This window comes from Physella acuta, unplaced genomic scaffold (genome assembly GCF_028476545.2).
Source record: "Physella acuta isolate Inbredline_101_S28 unplaced genomic scaffold, ASM2847654v3 ptg000448l, whole genome shotgun sequence".
NCBI lineage: Eukaryota > Metazoa > Mollusca > Gastropoda > Physidae > Physella > Physella acuta.
The window spans coordinates 43,560-61,408 of NW_026731967.1; the positions used below are offsets into that span (position 1 = coordinate 43,560).

At 35.4% G+C, this 17,849-nt stretch overlaps 1 protein-coding gene across 3 annotated transcripts in view; it reads right to left on the reverse strand.

The window, feature by feature from the left end:
• Positions 1-274: 274 nt before the first annotated feature.
• The window catches only part of LOC131943224 (unconventional myosin-VIIa), a 37,525-nt gene continuing 19,950 nt past the window's right edge, over positions 275-17,849 (reverse strand). For all 3 annotated transcript variants that reach the window (XM_059303236.1, XM_059303237.1, XM_059303238.1), the window contains 21 exons: positions 17,671-17,779; positions 16,929-17,045; positions 16,187-16,386; positions 15,603-15,668; positions 15,259-15,375; positions 14,865-14,976; positions 14,297-14,361; positions 13,794-13,850; positions 13,324-13,443; positions 12,883-12,968; positions 12,572-12,664; positions 5,878-5,969; positions 4,545-4,691; positions 4,085-4,155; positions 3,593-3,765; positions 2,915-3,004; positions 2,131-2,248; positions 1,728-1,775; positions 1,509-1,550; positions 1,145-1,207; positions 275-532 (listed from right to left, as the gene is read on the reverse strand). In XM_059303236.1, the coding sequence (XP_059159219.1) occupies positions 494-532; positions 1,145-1,207; positions 1,509-1,550; positions 1,728-1,775; positions 2,131-2,248; positions 2,915-3,004; positions 3,593-3,765; positions 4,085-4,155; positions 4,545-4,691; positions 5,878-5,969; positions 12,572-12,664; positions 12,883-12,968; positions 13,324-13,443; positions 13,794-13,850; positions 14,297-14,361; positions 14,865-14,976; positions 15,259-15,375; positions 15,603-15,668; positions 16,187-16,386; positions 16,929-17,045; positions 17,671-17,779 (2,025 nt within the window). In that variant the 3' untranslated portion in view covers positions 275-493. The remainder of the gene's footprint in view (positions 533-1,144; positions 1,208-1,508; positions 1,551-1,727; positions 1,776-2,130; positions 2,249-2,914; positions 3,005-3,592; positions 3,766-4,084; positions 4,156-4,544; positions 4,692-5,877; positions 5,970-12,571; positions 12,665-12,882; positions 12,969-13,323; positions 13,444-13,793; positions 13,851-14,296; positions 14,362-14,864; positions 14,977-15,258; positions 15,376-15,602; positions 15,669-16,186; positions 16,387-16,928; positions 17,046-17,670; positions 17,780-17,849) is intronic.

Here is a 17,849-nt window from a genome sequence, read left to right on the forward strand (position 1 = left end):
GTAGTCACAACAATATATATCAGAAATTTACATAAAAGAAATGTCATATCAAATCTCAGGCCACCTATTAACTCATACTCTTGATTAATAAATTAGATATATTTATTTGAATCATGGCGCATTTTAATTACAATGCTTTATATTAAATTTGTATTATTTAATTTAGTAGAAGCTGCAAGTTTTGGTAGTCTAAACATTTTTTTTTAAATCCTATTTATCTACAGATGTATAAGATAACTGGATAAGGTTGATAAGCCAAAATCTTCAAGAATGGAATTACCTCCAGATAAAGAGATCTACTTTTACCATCAATTTTTGTACATACATTAAATACCATACATTATACATTTCTTCAGAAACTGGCTATTAGTGAATCCTATACAAAAGCAAAAGTAAATCTGCCTGTAATTTACTTTTACACATCAGTGTTGATACTGTCCATGTAACACATCAACAGTTTAATGAGAGACAACTTGGGGTAGTCTCAAGATGTTCATTTAGCCAGGACACGTCTGGGCAACATGGGAGACCTCTGTTATCAAAACAGAACTCAATGTTATTTATTGTACACAAAAAAGGTTGGATGGTAGAGCACATGACTGCAAACATACAAGTCTTGATTCAGACCCCTCTAGTAAGTAGGATGTCCCTCACCCCCCCCCCCCCCCCCCCAGCTCTGATGGGTACCTGACTCTTGTTAGGGAAACTAAAGTTGGTTGGGCCTTGTGTGGACCACAGTATCACTTCATATGTCAAGGTCACAGAACAGGTGAACTCTACTTCATCTGCCCCATCAACTGCTAGGTTCAATAGGTAAACTACATATTTTTGCGGTAATGTGCAATAAAGAATGAGCTATCAAATACAAAGACACCTTTTTTTTAAAAAAAAAAAAAACAGGCCCCCTCTGCTTCACCTACAAAAATAGTAGTTTGAACCGCACGGTAGTCAATATTTAAATATAATGATTTATTTTACCCACCAAACCTATCCTGCCTTAATAGGTCCCCACCATCAGGTTATTTATGTGTTTAACCATAATGCATTGGCTATAAAAAACAAATCAACAACTACCCTGTGAATTATCTCTAGAAGGAGAGTTGCTACTTACAATATATCTGTAGAGTAGGAAAACAAAACTTACACTATTTTTAATCATCATTCTATAAACATCCTCTGGCACTTTAGGTAGCGGCCTTCTATTTTTCTGATTTGAGAATAAAAGATTAAAACCAAATCGAAAATAGATCTATCTCAAATCATTACAAAATAGATACAAAGGGAAATAACTCTGTAAAATATCAAACATCCTATTTTAAAACAATGACCTAATATCTACCTTTTTATAAATAAATAAACTGAATAAATAATAATTAATGATCTAACTTAATTCATTGTTCTTTACATCATTAAAAAATTAAAATTTAAAATCATAACTAGAAAATGAGCAATAATGTTGGAAAATATCCAGTCTAAGTGAAATCCAGTTGAAGAATAAACTTTCTTACCTGATCTACCACTAGCTCTGAATAATCACATTCTCCAGATTCCTTTAAAATATTATTAAAATATACTTGTAAAAACAAGAAAGCTTTAAAAATTCAACATACAAATATCCAAACAAAAAGTCATGGTTGCCTCCCCTCACAACTTCAGATGCTAAAAATAACTTGACACCATTTTTTTTTTTATTTACTAACAGTCTAAAATGTACAGGACAAACTTACCTGACCACATGGTACAGTGAGTAGATGGCCCCAATTTGACAGTTTATGCTACAAAAAAATAAACATTGATAAAATATTAATCCAATCTAATTATTTTTTGACATAAAAAATAATAAAACAAACTATATTCCTTAATGTATCATTAACCAGAGTTTCTTTAAGACTCTTCTTCTCCGGGATGGGGGAGGGGGGGGGATGGCTGAAATTTTGGGGGCTGGGGGGTGTCACTGGTAAAGTATATATTTTCTATATAAATTATTATATATTTTTTCTATTTCAATCGAGGGGTGGTAGATTTGCTTCGGGAAGGCACCACCCCCTGAAAAGATGTCTGAAAGAAACATTGCCAATAAGAATCAGGTAAAAAAAGTTACTGTTTTTCCAAATGTTAAAACAGACCCACCTTTTTGTGATAAACTACCAAATCATGCAAATTGCGGTGGACTTTAGGCTCCCCTATGATAATAAACTTGCCATTTTTCAGTTGGTCTATCATGTAGTTCCGGCATCTGGTTTCATCTCTGTTCATTAAATAACAATTTAATCATCAACTGAATAACCTAACCAAAAACGTTTTGATAATAATAATATTGTAAAAATTGGTGAGTTGATATTGAAAATATTAATCATTTCTTTAGACGGCCAAAATATACAGGGGGAATAACCATAGCAATAATTTACCTTTACATTAAAGCAAAATAACAACCCCTGTTGTGATATTATTCTTTTTTACGTTGGTCTAAGTTGAGTTTTAAATTATGAGCCATTCTCTGGAGACCATCCAGAGTGGATCAAATAAAATACATCTGCTTTTGTGTTAGAACTACTTGTATTATTTATCATCTATCATTGATTATCTAAACCAATATCACAAGCATTACAATATCTTTGGGTTACAAAAAAAAAACTGTTATAAAATAGCTATATTCAAATAGGCTATAGCTGGTATTAAAAATAGAAGTACATAAATCTAAAGAGATAAGGTTAAATATAGGATCAAAGCATAATTTTTTTTCTCATGACATTGTAAATTTTTGTTACCAAAAACTTACTTGAGGCTCATTGTATAATAATAACATCTCTCACTAACTCCTAAAAGTACAATGATACTTAGGTAAAATTGAATTTAAATGTCAATATAAAATAAAACATCTCTCTCTAACCCAAAAAAGTTACCAATAACTTACCTGAATGTCAGTGTATAACCAAAACGTCTCTCACTAACTCTAATAAGAAAACAGCCAAGTATTTTATTCTGTAAAAGTTTCTCTGCTTCTCTTTGGAGAAAAGTTGAAAAAATTGCTCACAAAATAAGCTAATCATTCATCTCTCTGTTAATAATAGTCCAATTTCAATAGATGTTTAATACAGTATTTTTTTTTAAATTGCATAGTTAAAAAGCTTTTCTTTATGGTACATGTAAAGATCAAACCACAATTAAATCAAACCACAAGGACACATCTCAATAATTTAATACTTAGATATAAATAATTTAATACTTAGATAGTGCTGATGAACTAGAATTTTGCTTTTTTATGTGTTTTGAGAATGGAATCACTTAGGATAAAATTTGCTTTAAGGTTGTTGCAATTTTGTATCATAAGAACTATTTTCAGTATAATTCTACCTTCTTTAGATGGAATTGTTGCAAGAGTCAGTGGGGTATGGCTGTAATGTAGGGACACCATTTGTCTTTGGTAGTTTGTTACCCACCCTTCAGTTATTTTTTTTATTTTTTTGGTGTTTTGAGTTCTTTCCCCTTTAAAGTAAAGTGCTGTCTATTTATTTGCCTGATTACAAAATTAATATTCTTGCTTAATTATGGCCAACAATTTACACCATTACTGTTACATCAACCAACTTACTGTCTTGTGATGATGCCGTGGAACCACTCCGCAAACTGACCACTCTGTTCATGCATGACATTCAGCCTCTGTGTCGTCCTGAACCATTTGGACGTTGCTCTTTTAGTGCCAGGCCGGCCAAACTTGGAAGAGTTGGAGCTTTCTTGTGTGGGCACGTCCTCCAGCACCTCGTCCTTAATTAAAAATCAATCAGCTCTTATGCTGTGTCTGTGGGCTACTTAATTAACAAGAGCCTTACATCAAAACAATTTTTATTTCACCCCCAAATCTACCAAACCTTAATAAAAATTAATAAAACATTATGTCAGAGCTTGATATTCTTGATGGTACCACTGTAAGTTAACCCTAGATCCTATCAAATACATCCCTAACCCTAATCTGATCATAAAAATTAAGGTTTTAAATAACAGAAAACAAGTTAGTCATAAAAAGCTTAAATAATATAAAACAACTCGATCACACAAAAAAATTAAATATTAACAGGTTCAATACCTCGATCCAGGGAGGGGAGGGCTCAATGTAATTGATCAATGTGTTAGCACCTGATTCCCCATTTTGTGCAGCTGTAACAGAAATCACACGCAAATAAATTTAAGAATCGCATGTCACATATATTTTAAAACATTGTTCCATATCAAACAGTCTTTGGATGAAAGAATCTTTCTGTTTAATGGTAAATACGACTGACTAATCATAAATGTAAAACACAAAAATCTGTGAGTGGTCATATATTTTTAAAAATGAATGTGAGACTATTTTAAACTAGAAGTAGAAGTTCAGTTGATGTAACATTGCAGTAAAATTAATTTGTAAACATTCAATTATAGCTTTAAGCATATTTAAAATAAGATGAAAAGAAACTCTCAGAATTAAATTTTAATATGTTTGTCTCAATTATTGAACTGGATTATTTTTTAAACTGCCAGTCCACTTCTGTGATATCTTGACTTACCATCCTCTAGAGACTTTTTCCATCGACTCTCCTCTTCAGCTCGCTGCTTGGCTAATTTCTCTTCCGCCTCATGCTTTTGCTGCTCAATTTGTTTTAATAATTCTTTCCATTTTTTCACAATCTTTCTAGCAATGTACCCTCTCGCCACTAGAAATATTATTTTTTTATTAATTACTCTTAAAATTAAACATTAATTCGGTTTTTATAGAGGCACAGCTTGTAAAAATATAACATTTTATTGTTATAGAACAGAGTTCTACAATGCATGTCGACCCCTCCCCTTCATTATACAATGAGCTTAATGGTTGAGCCAGGCTGCTGTAACTAACAGATACTTTGTTAATAAAAGAAAGTTACAATCTTTATCAATCTCCTCTCTATAATTTTTGTGCTTCACTTTTTTTTTTTTAATTTAAGAATTCAATATAGATCTAGTATTTTACACTTTGAAAACTAGTCTAAAAATTTAGATTAAAATTTTGATTGTTGTTTCAGACAGTCTACAGTAAAACTGACATTCCAGTTCTAGAAAACTGTGCAGCTAAAAAAAAATGCTTTAACCCTTTATCTATTGACGGTACTTTTAAGTACCATTTTAACTCAGCACCTGTATTATTTTTAATTTAAGACGAATTTTAAAAACTAATGATTTAGTTAATAGTATCATCTTCCCTGAGTCACTGGTAGGTGGAGGGATCGATGTTTTTGAAAATTTCTGGTGCGATGCCATTTTAATCTCTTGCTTTATCGGTAGTTCACAATCATTCAGTACATATCTCAAACCAATATTTGTTTGGGCAATTAATAATTTATGAAACTAAATTTCCTTTGACATATGCTTTAAGTGTGCCAAAAGCAATATGATAGCACATTGTTTAAGAAAAAATATCATTCGGAACCTAATTCCATAAATAAAGGGTTAAAGAAAAATCTAAAAATAACCAGGTATCACTAAATGACTCATTGACTGGTGAAGAGCTATAACAGAATTTTTTTTGTTAAAAAACAGTTAAATAACAAGCGTCTACATAATAATGCACTAAAAAGGAAAAAACCAAATGATTTTCTTTTCTATAATACACTACTATTTAAATAACTATAAAGAAAAGCGAACAGTAGGAGAGCCTAATAATTTTTTAAAAATTTTATTAGCCATCCAATTAATTCAAATTCAATGTCATATTGCATGGTATTCAAGTCTTGACCCATGTGCCGAATTTCAGAGAAATATCGGTTAGAAAGTGCTTGTAATTTCGTGTGCCCATTTTGATCTAGACAGAGAGAAAGATAAACAGAAAGACAGAGGAAGCAAGTTAAATAAAAGCTTGTAAACCTCTCTGTGCTATGATAACAAGCTGTGTTAATTTGTCCATCAGCTCGTTCAGATGCTCTATGTGATGATGCTTGAGGAACACTTTGGTTTTACTGCAAAAAAAAATAATCAGATTTTACATTTCCTTCCTTAAGCCAAATATCCATTGGACTGTATGTATCTTAGAGAATCAAGATTATCTATAATATAAGCGGGCTGATAGTCATTCCTTCCCTCCTCGTGTCATCGCTAGATTTTGGAATTCTCTCCCTGGGCGCGGACGGCCGGGAAAACAAGTTTTTTTTGGCGGCGGTTTAAATTGCGCCTTTGGTTCGGGGAGATGTCTGGCGGACGTTCGTGAGAGCGTTGGCTCTCAATTATTTTTTTTATTGTAGTTGCATTTTCGTGAATATCATATTCGCACCAAAGTGCTACCGACACCCGCGCGCAGCGCGTTGCGCTGAAGGAATTTTTGCCTCAATGTGGTGACCCCCATCCACACGCAGCGCGATAAACTCTTAGGTAATATCCATATCCCCACCTTTGTGAAGCACGGGTGTAAGCGTTTATGTTTAGGTTTATTCAGTTCCCAAGTTTTTACATTTAAAATGATTCACCGTGGCGGAGCACGGATATGCAGCTAGTTTATTAATAACTGCTACTAAATCATAATACAGAATGGCCAAGCAGTAGAGCGCTAGACTGCTAACCTGAAAATCTCGAGTTCGAACCGAGCCCACATACAAATCTAAACATTTTAATCGGAAAAATTAAGTTTAGTAAATGTGTCCTTATGAGTACTGTTACTCATAGGTTGATGAAATTTTAACCTTAAGTATTGCATCAAATTTGTAGTCCGTTTCAACTCTTTAGCGATTTCCGATAACCGGAAGTGGAACTTATTCTACCTTCGATTTGTCTTATAGATCCATGAAATTTCACACACACACACACACACACAAAAATCATTGTTGTCGATCTAATTTTGCTCAAGTGACCAGAAGTAGTGCTTTACGATCATTTTTCTCTCATTCTTACCTTGATTCTTCTGTGTATCTTCCATCACAGAGTTATTTTAAACTTTTCATATAGGTCAAGACTCGAAGACAGTGTATCTTTACAAATAAAAACCCATATGCACTTCTTTCTCTCTCTCCACAAAATATTTACCAATCCGAGACTATGAGATTCATACCTACAGCAATATATCGATAATTTGATAATTTAATGATAGTTTTAATTGAAAAGAATATGCTGGATGCATTAAATTTTATTTAAAGACGGAAAATAAAAATAAACGCATATTCGAACGTACAAACAAACACAACTTTAATTATGTAACCATGGTTAGGGTTGTGACAAGAACACACTTGAGAACATATAAGTAACACAAAAAATATCACTGGAAAACAATGCAAAAAGAACAAAATCCTTATGAGACAATGTTAATAAAAAGTAAACAATACTAATTCGTCATTGATTAACACATAAAACGCTTGGACAGTGGTCTTAACGCAGTCACTCTAAGTTTTAGCGAGACAGACGATCTCAAGGTTAGCTGCGAAACTTGAAGAATTCTATAGATCGCATTTGTCAAAGCCGTCTTAGATATCGACTCTCGTGCGAACACTCCCATTTCTGCGGCAATGCAAGACAATTACAAGCTCCGCATGGGCAGTGATCCTAACACGGTCACTCTAAGTTTTAGCTAGACAGACGATCTCAAGGTTAGCTGCGAAACTTGAAGAATTCTATAGATCGCATTTGTCAAAGCCGTCTTAGATATCGACCCTCGTGCGAACACTCCCATTTCCGCGGCAAGGCAAGACATTCACAAGCTCCGCATGGGCAGTGATCCTAACACGGTCACTCTAAGTTTTAGCGAGACAGACGATCTCAAGGTTAGCTGCGAAACGTGAAGAAGACTTCGGAAGATCGCATTCGTCAAAGCCGTCTTAGAATAGATATCGACCCTAGTGCGAACACTCCCATTTCTGCGGCAAGGCAAGACATTTACAAGCTCCGCATGGGCAGTGATCCTAACACGGTCACTCTAAGTTTTAGCCAGACAGGCGAACTCAAGGTTAGCTGCGAAACTTGAAGAATTCTGTAGATCGCATTTGTCAAAGCCGTCTTAGATATCGCCCCTAGTGCGAACAGACACGTTTTTTTTTGCGGCAGGGCAAGACATTCGCAGGCTCGCAGGCTCCGCATGGACAGTGATCCTAACACGGTCACTCTAAGTTTTAACGAGACAGACAATCTAAACCCTCCCACGAAAGAAATAAAATTTATATAGAAAATATATACTTTTCATAGTTTCCACCCCCCCCCTCCCCTAAAATTTCAAGTGCCCCCACCTCTCAACCCCTGGAGAAAAACACAGGAAAGAACACTGGTCCTAATGCGGCCACTCAAAAATTTAGCTAGACAGGCGATCTCAAGGTAAGCTGCCAAACTTGAAGAAGACTTCAGCAGATCGCATTAGTCAAAGCCGTCTTAGATATCGACCCTCGTGCGAACACTCCCATTTCTGCGGCAAGGCAAGACATTAGCAAGCTCCGCTAGGGCAGTGGTCCTGACACGGTCACTCTTAAGTTTTAGCCAGACAGACAAACTAAAGGTTTGCTGCGAAACTTGAAGAAGACTTCGGAAGATCGTATTTGTCAAAGCCGTCTTAGATATCGACCCTAGGTGCGAACACTCCCATTTCTGCGGCAAGGCAAGACATTAGCAAGCTCCGCTAGGGCAGTGATCCTAACACGGTCACTAAGTTTTAGCCAGACAGACGAACTCAAGGTTAGCTGCGAAGCTTGAAGAAGACTTCAGCAGATCGCATTAGTCAAAGCCGTCTTAGATATCGACCCTCGTGCGAACACTCCCATTTCTGCGGCAAGGCAAGACATTAGCAAGCTCCGCTAGGGCAGTGGTCCTAACACGGTCACTCTTAAGTTTTAGCCAGACAGACAAACTCAAGGTTAGCTGCGAAACTTGAAGAAGACTTCGGAAAATCGCACTTGTCAAAGCAGTCTTAGATATCGACCCTATTGCGAACATCCATTTCTGCTGCAAGGCAAGAAACTCGCAAGCTCCCACCGCTGAACTTGAAGAAGACTGGGTGCGGACGACCGGGAAAGCGTGTTCATCAATTCTTGCATGGCTTAGGGTGAAAGGGAAATATGTGCGAACGTCCGTGAGAGCGTTGCGACATTTGTTTTAACGTAGTTTAATTTTTGGTGAATATCCGTATCCACACCAAAAAATGTTAACACCACCCGAGCGCAGCGCGGTGCGCTTAGGGAATATCCATATCCATTCCACTAGTCGAAATCTTGTACGGAAGTGATTTAGATGTGCAGACAACCATACATTTACGACAGCAGTAATTCTTAATAATGTTTAGTTATATACGACAAATACGTTTCCAAAAAGACCAAATTTAGCAGAAAATATCAACTGCCTTCCATGTTACGATTTCTTACACCTCCGTTTCTTTCCATACCTAAGTATTCTATCAAATCACGAGTAATATATTCTTTAAAATATACCTGGTTACTATTTCACTACTTTTTTTAATAAACCGGGAGTGATCTCCTCTAAACTTTCTCGAATTTTATAATATAAAATTACGAGGGATGGCAACTCAGGACATAGACAATATTTGTTATCCATTTTTAATTACTTAAACTTTTTATAATAGAATAGAATCTCGTAAAAAAAGAATTGCACACCAAGTGAAAAGTTTCCCTTTCAAACCTGACGGTCTATGGGGCAAGTGAAGTAGAGTTCACTTGTTTCTGTGACCTCGGCATATGAAGAGATAGTGTGGTCAGCACTATGCCCAGCCGCCTTTACTTTCCCTAACAGGAGTTAGGTACCGATCAGAGTTGGGTGGACTCAGGGACGGTCTACTGACTTGAACCTGGATTCGAACTCGTGACTAACGGGTTAGCAGTCAAGCTCTCTCCGCTAGACCACTCCGTCCCACACCAATAATAAAAGTGCGGGATATTATTAGTACTTTATAAATATACATGCGTTTTTTGAGAAATCGGAAATAGCGTAAATTAGTACTTCCGGTCAACGGAAATTACTCAAAATTTGACAGAAGGTAGAGAATTAGATCTTTAACTTACGTGTGAAATTTCATGCATCTATCTAAAATATTACGCATATATATACTACGCATATATATATTAAGTTATAGGCTTCTGAAAAATTCAAAGTAGAAAAAGTACCACTTCCGGTTATCGGAAATCGCTCAAAAGTTGATCAGGATCTACGATTTTGATAAAATACTTATATATGAAATTTCATCAACCTAGCTGTAACGGTACTCAAGTTATCGTGTTTACACACAGACACACAGACAGACACACAGACATACGGACAAGATTGCAAATTATGTTTTTCCGTATCAGTGCGGTGTGAAACGTCAAGATTAGTAAAATTCTCGATTTTTTTTTTTTGCACGATTACAATACTTTCTCTATATGAGAAAGTAAATATATATATATATATATATATATATATATATATATATATATATATATATATATATATATATATATATATATATATATATATATATATATATATGACAATTTAAAAAGAGGGAAATAAGTCATGGAAGTGGTTTGAATGGTTGTTTATCTTGCACACTAAAGCTTATGTAGATTTTTTTTTTCTTTTACGCAACAGCGTGGTTAGCTACTGTAAAACATCACTCCTGTAGTAGTTTTTTTTTTTACAAAACCATTATTAAGGTGCACGAAAACGTAATTTTGGAATACAAAGTAATTGCTTTTTAGTCGTGATTTTAGGTCCCTAAACGGCCTGCCCCCCCCCCCCCCCCCCCCACCACGCATAGGGGGTTCTGGCGGTATGGTAGTTCCGCCCCTGTATACTTCGCATATACGAGTAAGTATACATTTTCAGTCTGAGATCATTTGTCATTGAGACAATTTGTCCTGAGATATTTTGTCCTGAGATCCTTTGTCCGTGAGATATTTTGTCTGGGATATTTTGTCTGAGATAATTTGTCATGGAACACTTAAATTGTTTTGTAAATATTTTAAAGTAAGTAACAGCTGCAAGATAAACAGGCTGGTCATTTTCCTCGTTTACCATAACACATTTAATCATGGCTTTATGTTCAGGTGTCTCTACATTAGAACAGAGGCGTAGCGACCCTTCCCGGCACCCGGGGACAAACTTTCAATTTGGAGCCGCCCCCCCCCCCCCTACGGGAGCAAATTTTCAATTTGCACCCCCCACCCCTCAACTTTTCGATTTGCAACCCCCCTCAAATTTTCGATCTGCACCCCCCACCCCCCAAACTGCAAAAATGCAGCTAAATTGACATTTTTATTTGCTTTTACAACCCATTTTAACCCATTTTGGCGCCCCCTAAGGTCGGCGCCCGGGGACATATGTCCCCCCCTGCCCACCCCACCCCCGCCCCCATCGCTACGCCTCTGCATCAGAACGTCTCATATTGAAAGGGCTTAGTATTTTAATATGGAAGATTTTCTTTTTAGCATTTGCGATCACTTCATAATCGACACATGTTATTGTTCTAGAGAGTGTATAAGGACCTCTCCAGGCTAATTGTATTTCGTTCTGACTTAAAAGTAGCAGTACCCTAACCCAGAGGCGTAGCGAGGGGGGGGGGGGGGGGGGGGGGGGGGGCGGGGGCGGGTGCGGACCACACCGGGTGACACCATTTAGGGGGGTGACACCATTTAGGGGGGTGACACCAAGGCAGAAAATAGCAAAATATATAGAGAAATATGATAATTCCACTTAAATAAGTTATTAATTCGAGTGTTAAATAGTCTTTTAAGAGGTGCAAATCAAAAGTTTAAGGGGGGTGGGGGCAGTGGGTGCAAATCGAAAGGGTCGATACGCCTCTGGGGGGTGACACCAAGGCAAAAAATAGCAAAATATATAGAGAAAAATGATAATTCCACTTAATTAAGTTATTAATTCGAGTGTTAAATGGTCTTTTAAGAGGTGCAAATCAAAAGTTTGAGGGGGGGGGGGCGGTGGGTGCAAATCGAAAGGGTCGATACGCCTCTGGGGGGTGACACCATTAAGTGCCGCACCGGGTGACACCCAACCTCGCTACGCCGCTGCCATAACCTCATCTCCAACCTCAAACTTCCTTGATTTCCTACCTACATTCATTCTTGCTCTCTAAAGGTCAGCCTTATCCTTAGCTACTTCACACAAATCAATGATTTGATGTCTCAAACTTATAACCTGTTCAGATGTCAACTTAATTTCAGGGTTTAGTTTACCATTGATAAGTAGAAACTTCATGATATTCATGGGACCCTTAGGGCTCTAGCCATAGACAAGTTCAAATGGGATGAAACCAGTTGTAGTGGTCAGAGTTAAATGTATGCGTTATGGTGAGTTATAAAATATTTTTAAAATTTTTAAGGGAGGAATTTCCCCGGGGCAACTTTGGTAACCTCAGATTATGTGAAGGTATAGAGACTAATCAACAATACATCACCAAAATATGACATCTTTTTATTTTCAGGTTGCCACATTATATTTTCCTCTTAAAAGTAATTTCATTTTCCTATTTTATTTCCAAAGGCTGACCTTATGGACAAAGGGAGGTAACTGCCTAATTACCTAATCTATAAGTTGTTTTTTCTAAGTGACCACCCTTGTTCCCTAATGGTTTTACATTTTGGCTTACCCTATAACACAACCATGACACTTTGTATAATTTAGCAGGGCTGAGCAGCTCTGCGCTGTGGGTGGGAGATTTATATCAAGGAGGACTTTGTACCTAGAGGGGAAAAAAATAATAAACACATTCTGGTGACCTGAGTGAACTTAACAGTCTTTACATTAGCATTAAGAATATTGTAAAAGTATTTAGTATTTTTATTTCAATTAGTATTATCTATTCTTTGGAAATTTAAAAACAAAAAGGCTTATTTTTCAAGCAGGTTAGGTAAATTATATAAGATAGTAATGAAAAAAACAACTTAAATCAGCACTTACTTCTCAATAAAGTGGGCAAATGTTGGCCTAATGGCAAATCCTTTTCTGCGAATTTCAACAGTTCCTAACATTCCTGTGTACAGAAGCTGAAAAAGAATGTAGATAATGGTTATATTGTGAGAATGAGTTGTCTAGTGGTAGAGAGCTAGAATGCTAACCTAAAAGTCTCGAGTTTAAATCCAGGTTCAAGGCAGTCCCTGATAGGTACCTAATTCACTTTAGGGAAAACAAAAAGGCTGGGCATAGTGCAGACCACACTATCCCTTCATATGTCAAGGTCTCTGAAGAAGATGAACTCTACTTCATCTGCCCCATGTGTCTTGGGCACGAGCGGGAAAAGATGACGATGAATGGTTATATCGACGCCAGCCATTTTCCTGCATCCTAGCATTGCCCTGATTGTGAACATGCAGAGTTAGAGCACACATAAGGTATTCTCACCTGCGCATGGATGAACTCTCTATCCAGCACACCTGGCTGCTTCAGGTGATTTGGTTTCAAACACCTGACAAACACTGGGGACGCTGCGGTCATTCTCTCCATCAAAATATTTAAGGAGTTCTTTTATGAAAAACATTATTAAAAGTTTCAAACTTTGACACACAAATTTAGTGATAAATAGTCATTTACTAATAATAAATATAAATTTAATGCTTTTACAGTCAGATACTAGTAAATAATTGATACAAATTAAATATTAAAACAGGAATTGAGTAGTAAAGAATTAGTGTATATTTCAAGAATAATTGATACAATTTTTTTTAAATATTAAAACTGGAATTCAATATTTAAGAACTGGTGTATATTTAGAATAATCATCTATTAGCAATAATTGGTGTAAATTTAATGTCAAAATGGCCATTTACTAGAACATAACTAATAACGCAAGCTTGTTATGGTTTTTCATTTACCTTAAACTGAGCACTGACTGTAGGGCTCCTTTTGGCTGTGTCATGATTAGCCTTAACCTATAATAAAAAAATCTTTGAGAAGCTAAAGGGTGGTGGCATTACCAGAGGCGTAGTGGTGGTGGTGGTGGGGGGGGGGAGTGGGTACATATGTCCTTGGGCGCTGACCCTCAGGGGCGCTAAAATGGGTTGGAAAAAAATTTAAAGCTCACTGTAGCTGCAGTTTTGCATTATAAATATAAAAAATATATGGGGGGGGGGGGGCACCAAATTGAAAGTTTGTCCCGGGCGCCAGGAAGGGTCGCTACGCCTCTGGGCATTACAAAATGAGACAAGGCATGAGATACTTACAAATATTAATAAAACAGTATGTGGGGAAGGGAGGGAACTATAATTTTTAAATTAAAACTGTTCCAAGATGCTGGATAATTATTTGTTTTGTTATCTTATTTCAAAATTAAAATAAAGCAGAAGTGATTTGAACAAAGTGATATTTTAACACAAACCTTTAAATTTTTGGAGAATGCCCTTCTGCCTTGTAAAGCCAGGCTTCCAGTTCTAGAAATCTGACCTGTGGATGTGTATTCAACAACAAATGGTTTATTTTTTTAAGGCTACGTTAATAAATATTCTTAATGATGCATTGCAGAAATACTATTTTTCACAATAAAAACATATTTATCAAGTATATTAAACTGTGGAAATATCAGGCTTTAGATTTTTGTTAACAGTGAAAATAAAAATTCAGTAAAAAATAAAGTTCCCTTTTGAAATAGAGTTCACCCATTACAAATTGGGTAACTATATGCTTCCAAACAATTTGTGTGAGATATTTTGTACTAGACAGTTATGGTTGTGGTTCTGTTTAGTTTGACAGAAAAATTAGTATTTAAATTTGATTCTTCAAACACCTTTATTAGGTCTACTAACTTTAAGTTCTAACCCTTATCTAATAATAACCCTAGCTTCAGCCCTTATCCTAAAAAATTATTTTACCTACTGCCATACAATACAGTGACACACTGGGAGCAGAGAAATAAAAAAAGTACACTGAGCAAAACCAAAAAGTCAAACCTTTAAAAATGGTTTTTATGAGAGTATTTACACTGGACTGCATCAGATCTATGGTCCCAGGTGGGAGAGTGTCCCTGTTCTTCTCTAGCCACTGGTCAGCTGTGTACAGGACCTGTATGCATTTAATTATGCTATCAGAAACATTTGCATAAACATATGTTAAATTAAATAAAACCATTGCTTCAATTTAGAGCTTCATCATATTAAAAGTATTTTTATTAAAAAGTGAAAAATTAAACATTAAAAATGGTGTAGGCCTATATGTGTATGTGGTTACTTTTTTTTTGTTATGTAAAATTGTCAAATGACTATTAAAGCATAAACACAGTCTGCTAAAAACTTTTTTAAATGTTGGCTGTTAATTCAAGATAAAGCAAAACATGATTGTAAATACCTTGCCAGCATAGTGTTGAATGGAGAACTTGGCTATGTTAGTCTGTTGAGACTTCACATAGTACTGATTCCCCCCAAATGCTATGTTCAGCTTTGCCACAAAACTTTGATCTGTGCCCTATAGAAATAAATCATAATATTTAAGAATTGTGTTCACTCTGTTTAAACCATTATAAAAGTTATGTGAATAGGCCAACACAGTAAGAAAATTTTGTGGATAAAAATAATATTTACCAATTTAAGCAAAGAACGAATATTTAAAGAACAGTAACTTTTTTATGTCTTGATGAGACAAAAAAAATATTTATTAAAAAAACACAATTTGTGATGCAATCAATTGTTTACCTTTGGGAAAAGACTTTCTTCATCCAGAAGTGAGAGCAATCCAATGGGTTTGGCTAAAAATAGATCCTGAAATATGACAAAGATTTTTGTGTGTTGTAAACGTTTGCCAAATATGTACACAGGTATGTATGTATGTATAGGTCTATCTGCTGCCTTTTATTTTTCTCCTTTAATTGTCAGACTAGAATAGGTAGAACAACACATACAGTAATATTTCAAGTCAACTTTGCTTTACTTTAGAAGATCAACTGTCCACAAAACCTACACAAAACCTAGACCAACCTACCAGCAATGGTTTATAGTCTACAAAATGTGTGCCAACCTACCAGCAATGGCTTGTTGTCCACAAAACCTACACAAAACCTAGGCCAACCTACCAGTAATGGTTTATAGTCCACAAAATGTGTGGCAACCAACCTATACAAAACCTAGACCAACCTACCAGCAAAGGTTTGTTGTCCACAAAACCTGCACAAAACCTAGGCCAACCTACCAGCAATGGCTTGGTGTCTACAAAACCTAGACCAACCTACCAGCAAAGATTTATTGTCCACAAAACCTACACAAAACCTAGGCCAACCTACCAGCAAAGGTTTGTTGTCCACAAAACCTATCTCACTCCAGTCAATCTCTTCCTTCCTGTACTCCTCCTGCTCCATGTAGAAGATGTGCTGGTTGAAGAAGAACTGAAGCTGCTCGTTGGCCAAATTGATGCAAGCCTGTTCAAAGCTGTTGCTGCCCTCATTCTTTGTGAAATCCTCAAAACCAAAAATATCTAGAATTCCTATCAAATTAAAAAAAAAAAAAAAATTTAAGATTTTGTAAAATGTGTCCAATTTGTCTTAAGTTTTGAATAGCAAAAAGTTATTTTATGAAAAGAAAAAAATTTAACATGTAATGAATAGAAAAAGAAATCCAGAAATAGTTATCACAGGTAGTCATTCTATGTATAATTTTATTCACAAGAATAAGAAGAAAACATTTGAGTATGTCTTGGTTCATTCATTGGTCCTATCTCAAACAAATAAATAGGCGATAGATACATCTAGCATTCTTAATGAAAAAACAATAATATTTTGATTTAAATTTTTTTAATAGAATCACAAGGCAAGGGAGATACTTGAAAATTCACTGCAGTCGATGATAGAAAAATGAAGACCATTATATTTAGAGGCCAGAGTGTTAGAGGTGTCTCTGGTGCCTTCTAAGCATACAGTGTAATCTAAATTGCATTAAATGTACATTTATACACATTTTATACATTAGTAATTTTAAATAGTAGAAAGTGTAAAAACAAATGTATGGGTATTAATAAGTTACGCTTACCAATTTCTGAACCTAAGGGATCTCTTTGATCATCAGGTAGCAGCAGGCAGTTGATTTTATTCACAATCCAACCAAACAAACGTCCATACACAGTTTTAGCTATGGCATCACGGACATCTGTGGAAGTATTAGGAAATTAATAACAAGTTGCGTTTGTATTTCAATACTTTTTGTTGTTAACCTTTTTGCTGTGGTTAGTGTTTATGACATAATGTATCATAAAAGAAAAAAAAATATTATTTATTTATGTTTAAAAACAACTGAAACAAATTAATAACATATGAAAATACAATTATATATAGGCTGCTATAACATTTGTGTTCATTCAAAGTTTTATTTAGTTTGGTAAATTGTGAAACATCTATTGACTTGACATGCATAATTCACTGAGATCATTTTTTAACCATGTTTTTAAAATCTGCATGTTTTAATTCAGCTGTCACCAAAAAGCAAAAAATCACAACCAATTTTAAATTTTCAGGATATTTAATACCAAACAAATGTATTTACTATAACATTTCAGGAAAAAAAAATACAAGTAATTTGAATAAATGTTTATATAATTGAATTTTTATTCCAATGTGAGAGGCATTATGAAAACCCAATGCTATCAGCTGTAGATATGATGAAACATCAGCTTCTCAATCATCTACTTATGTGATTAGAATAGGCCCACTAGAGATATACTAATACACGGCAAAAGAGTAAAAACATTATGAGAGTATTCGACATCTCTACGTACCCTCCGCTGTTTGCTTGCTGTAATTTCTCTTAACAGTTTCACCGTTTGTCACATTTGTCATACAGGTCAGACATTTTTCAAAGTCAATGGCTTCAAGCCCTAACAGATTCTGGGGAAAAAATGTTTAAATTCTTTTAATTAGTAATATTTTTAGTGGTATTTATTTTAATATTGTTTTT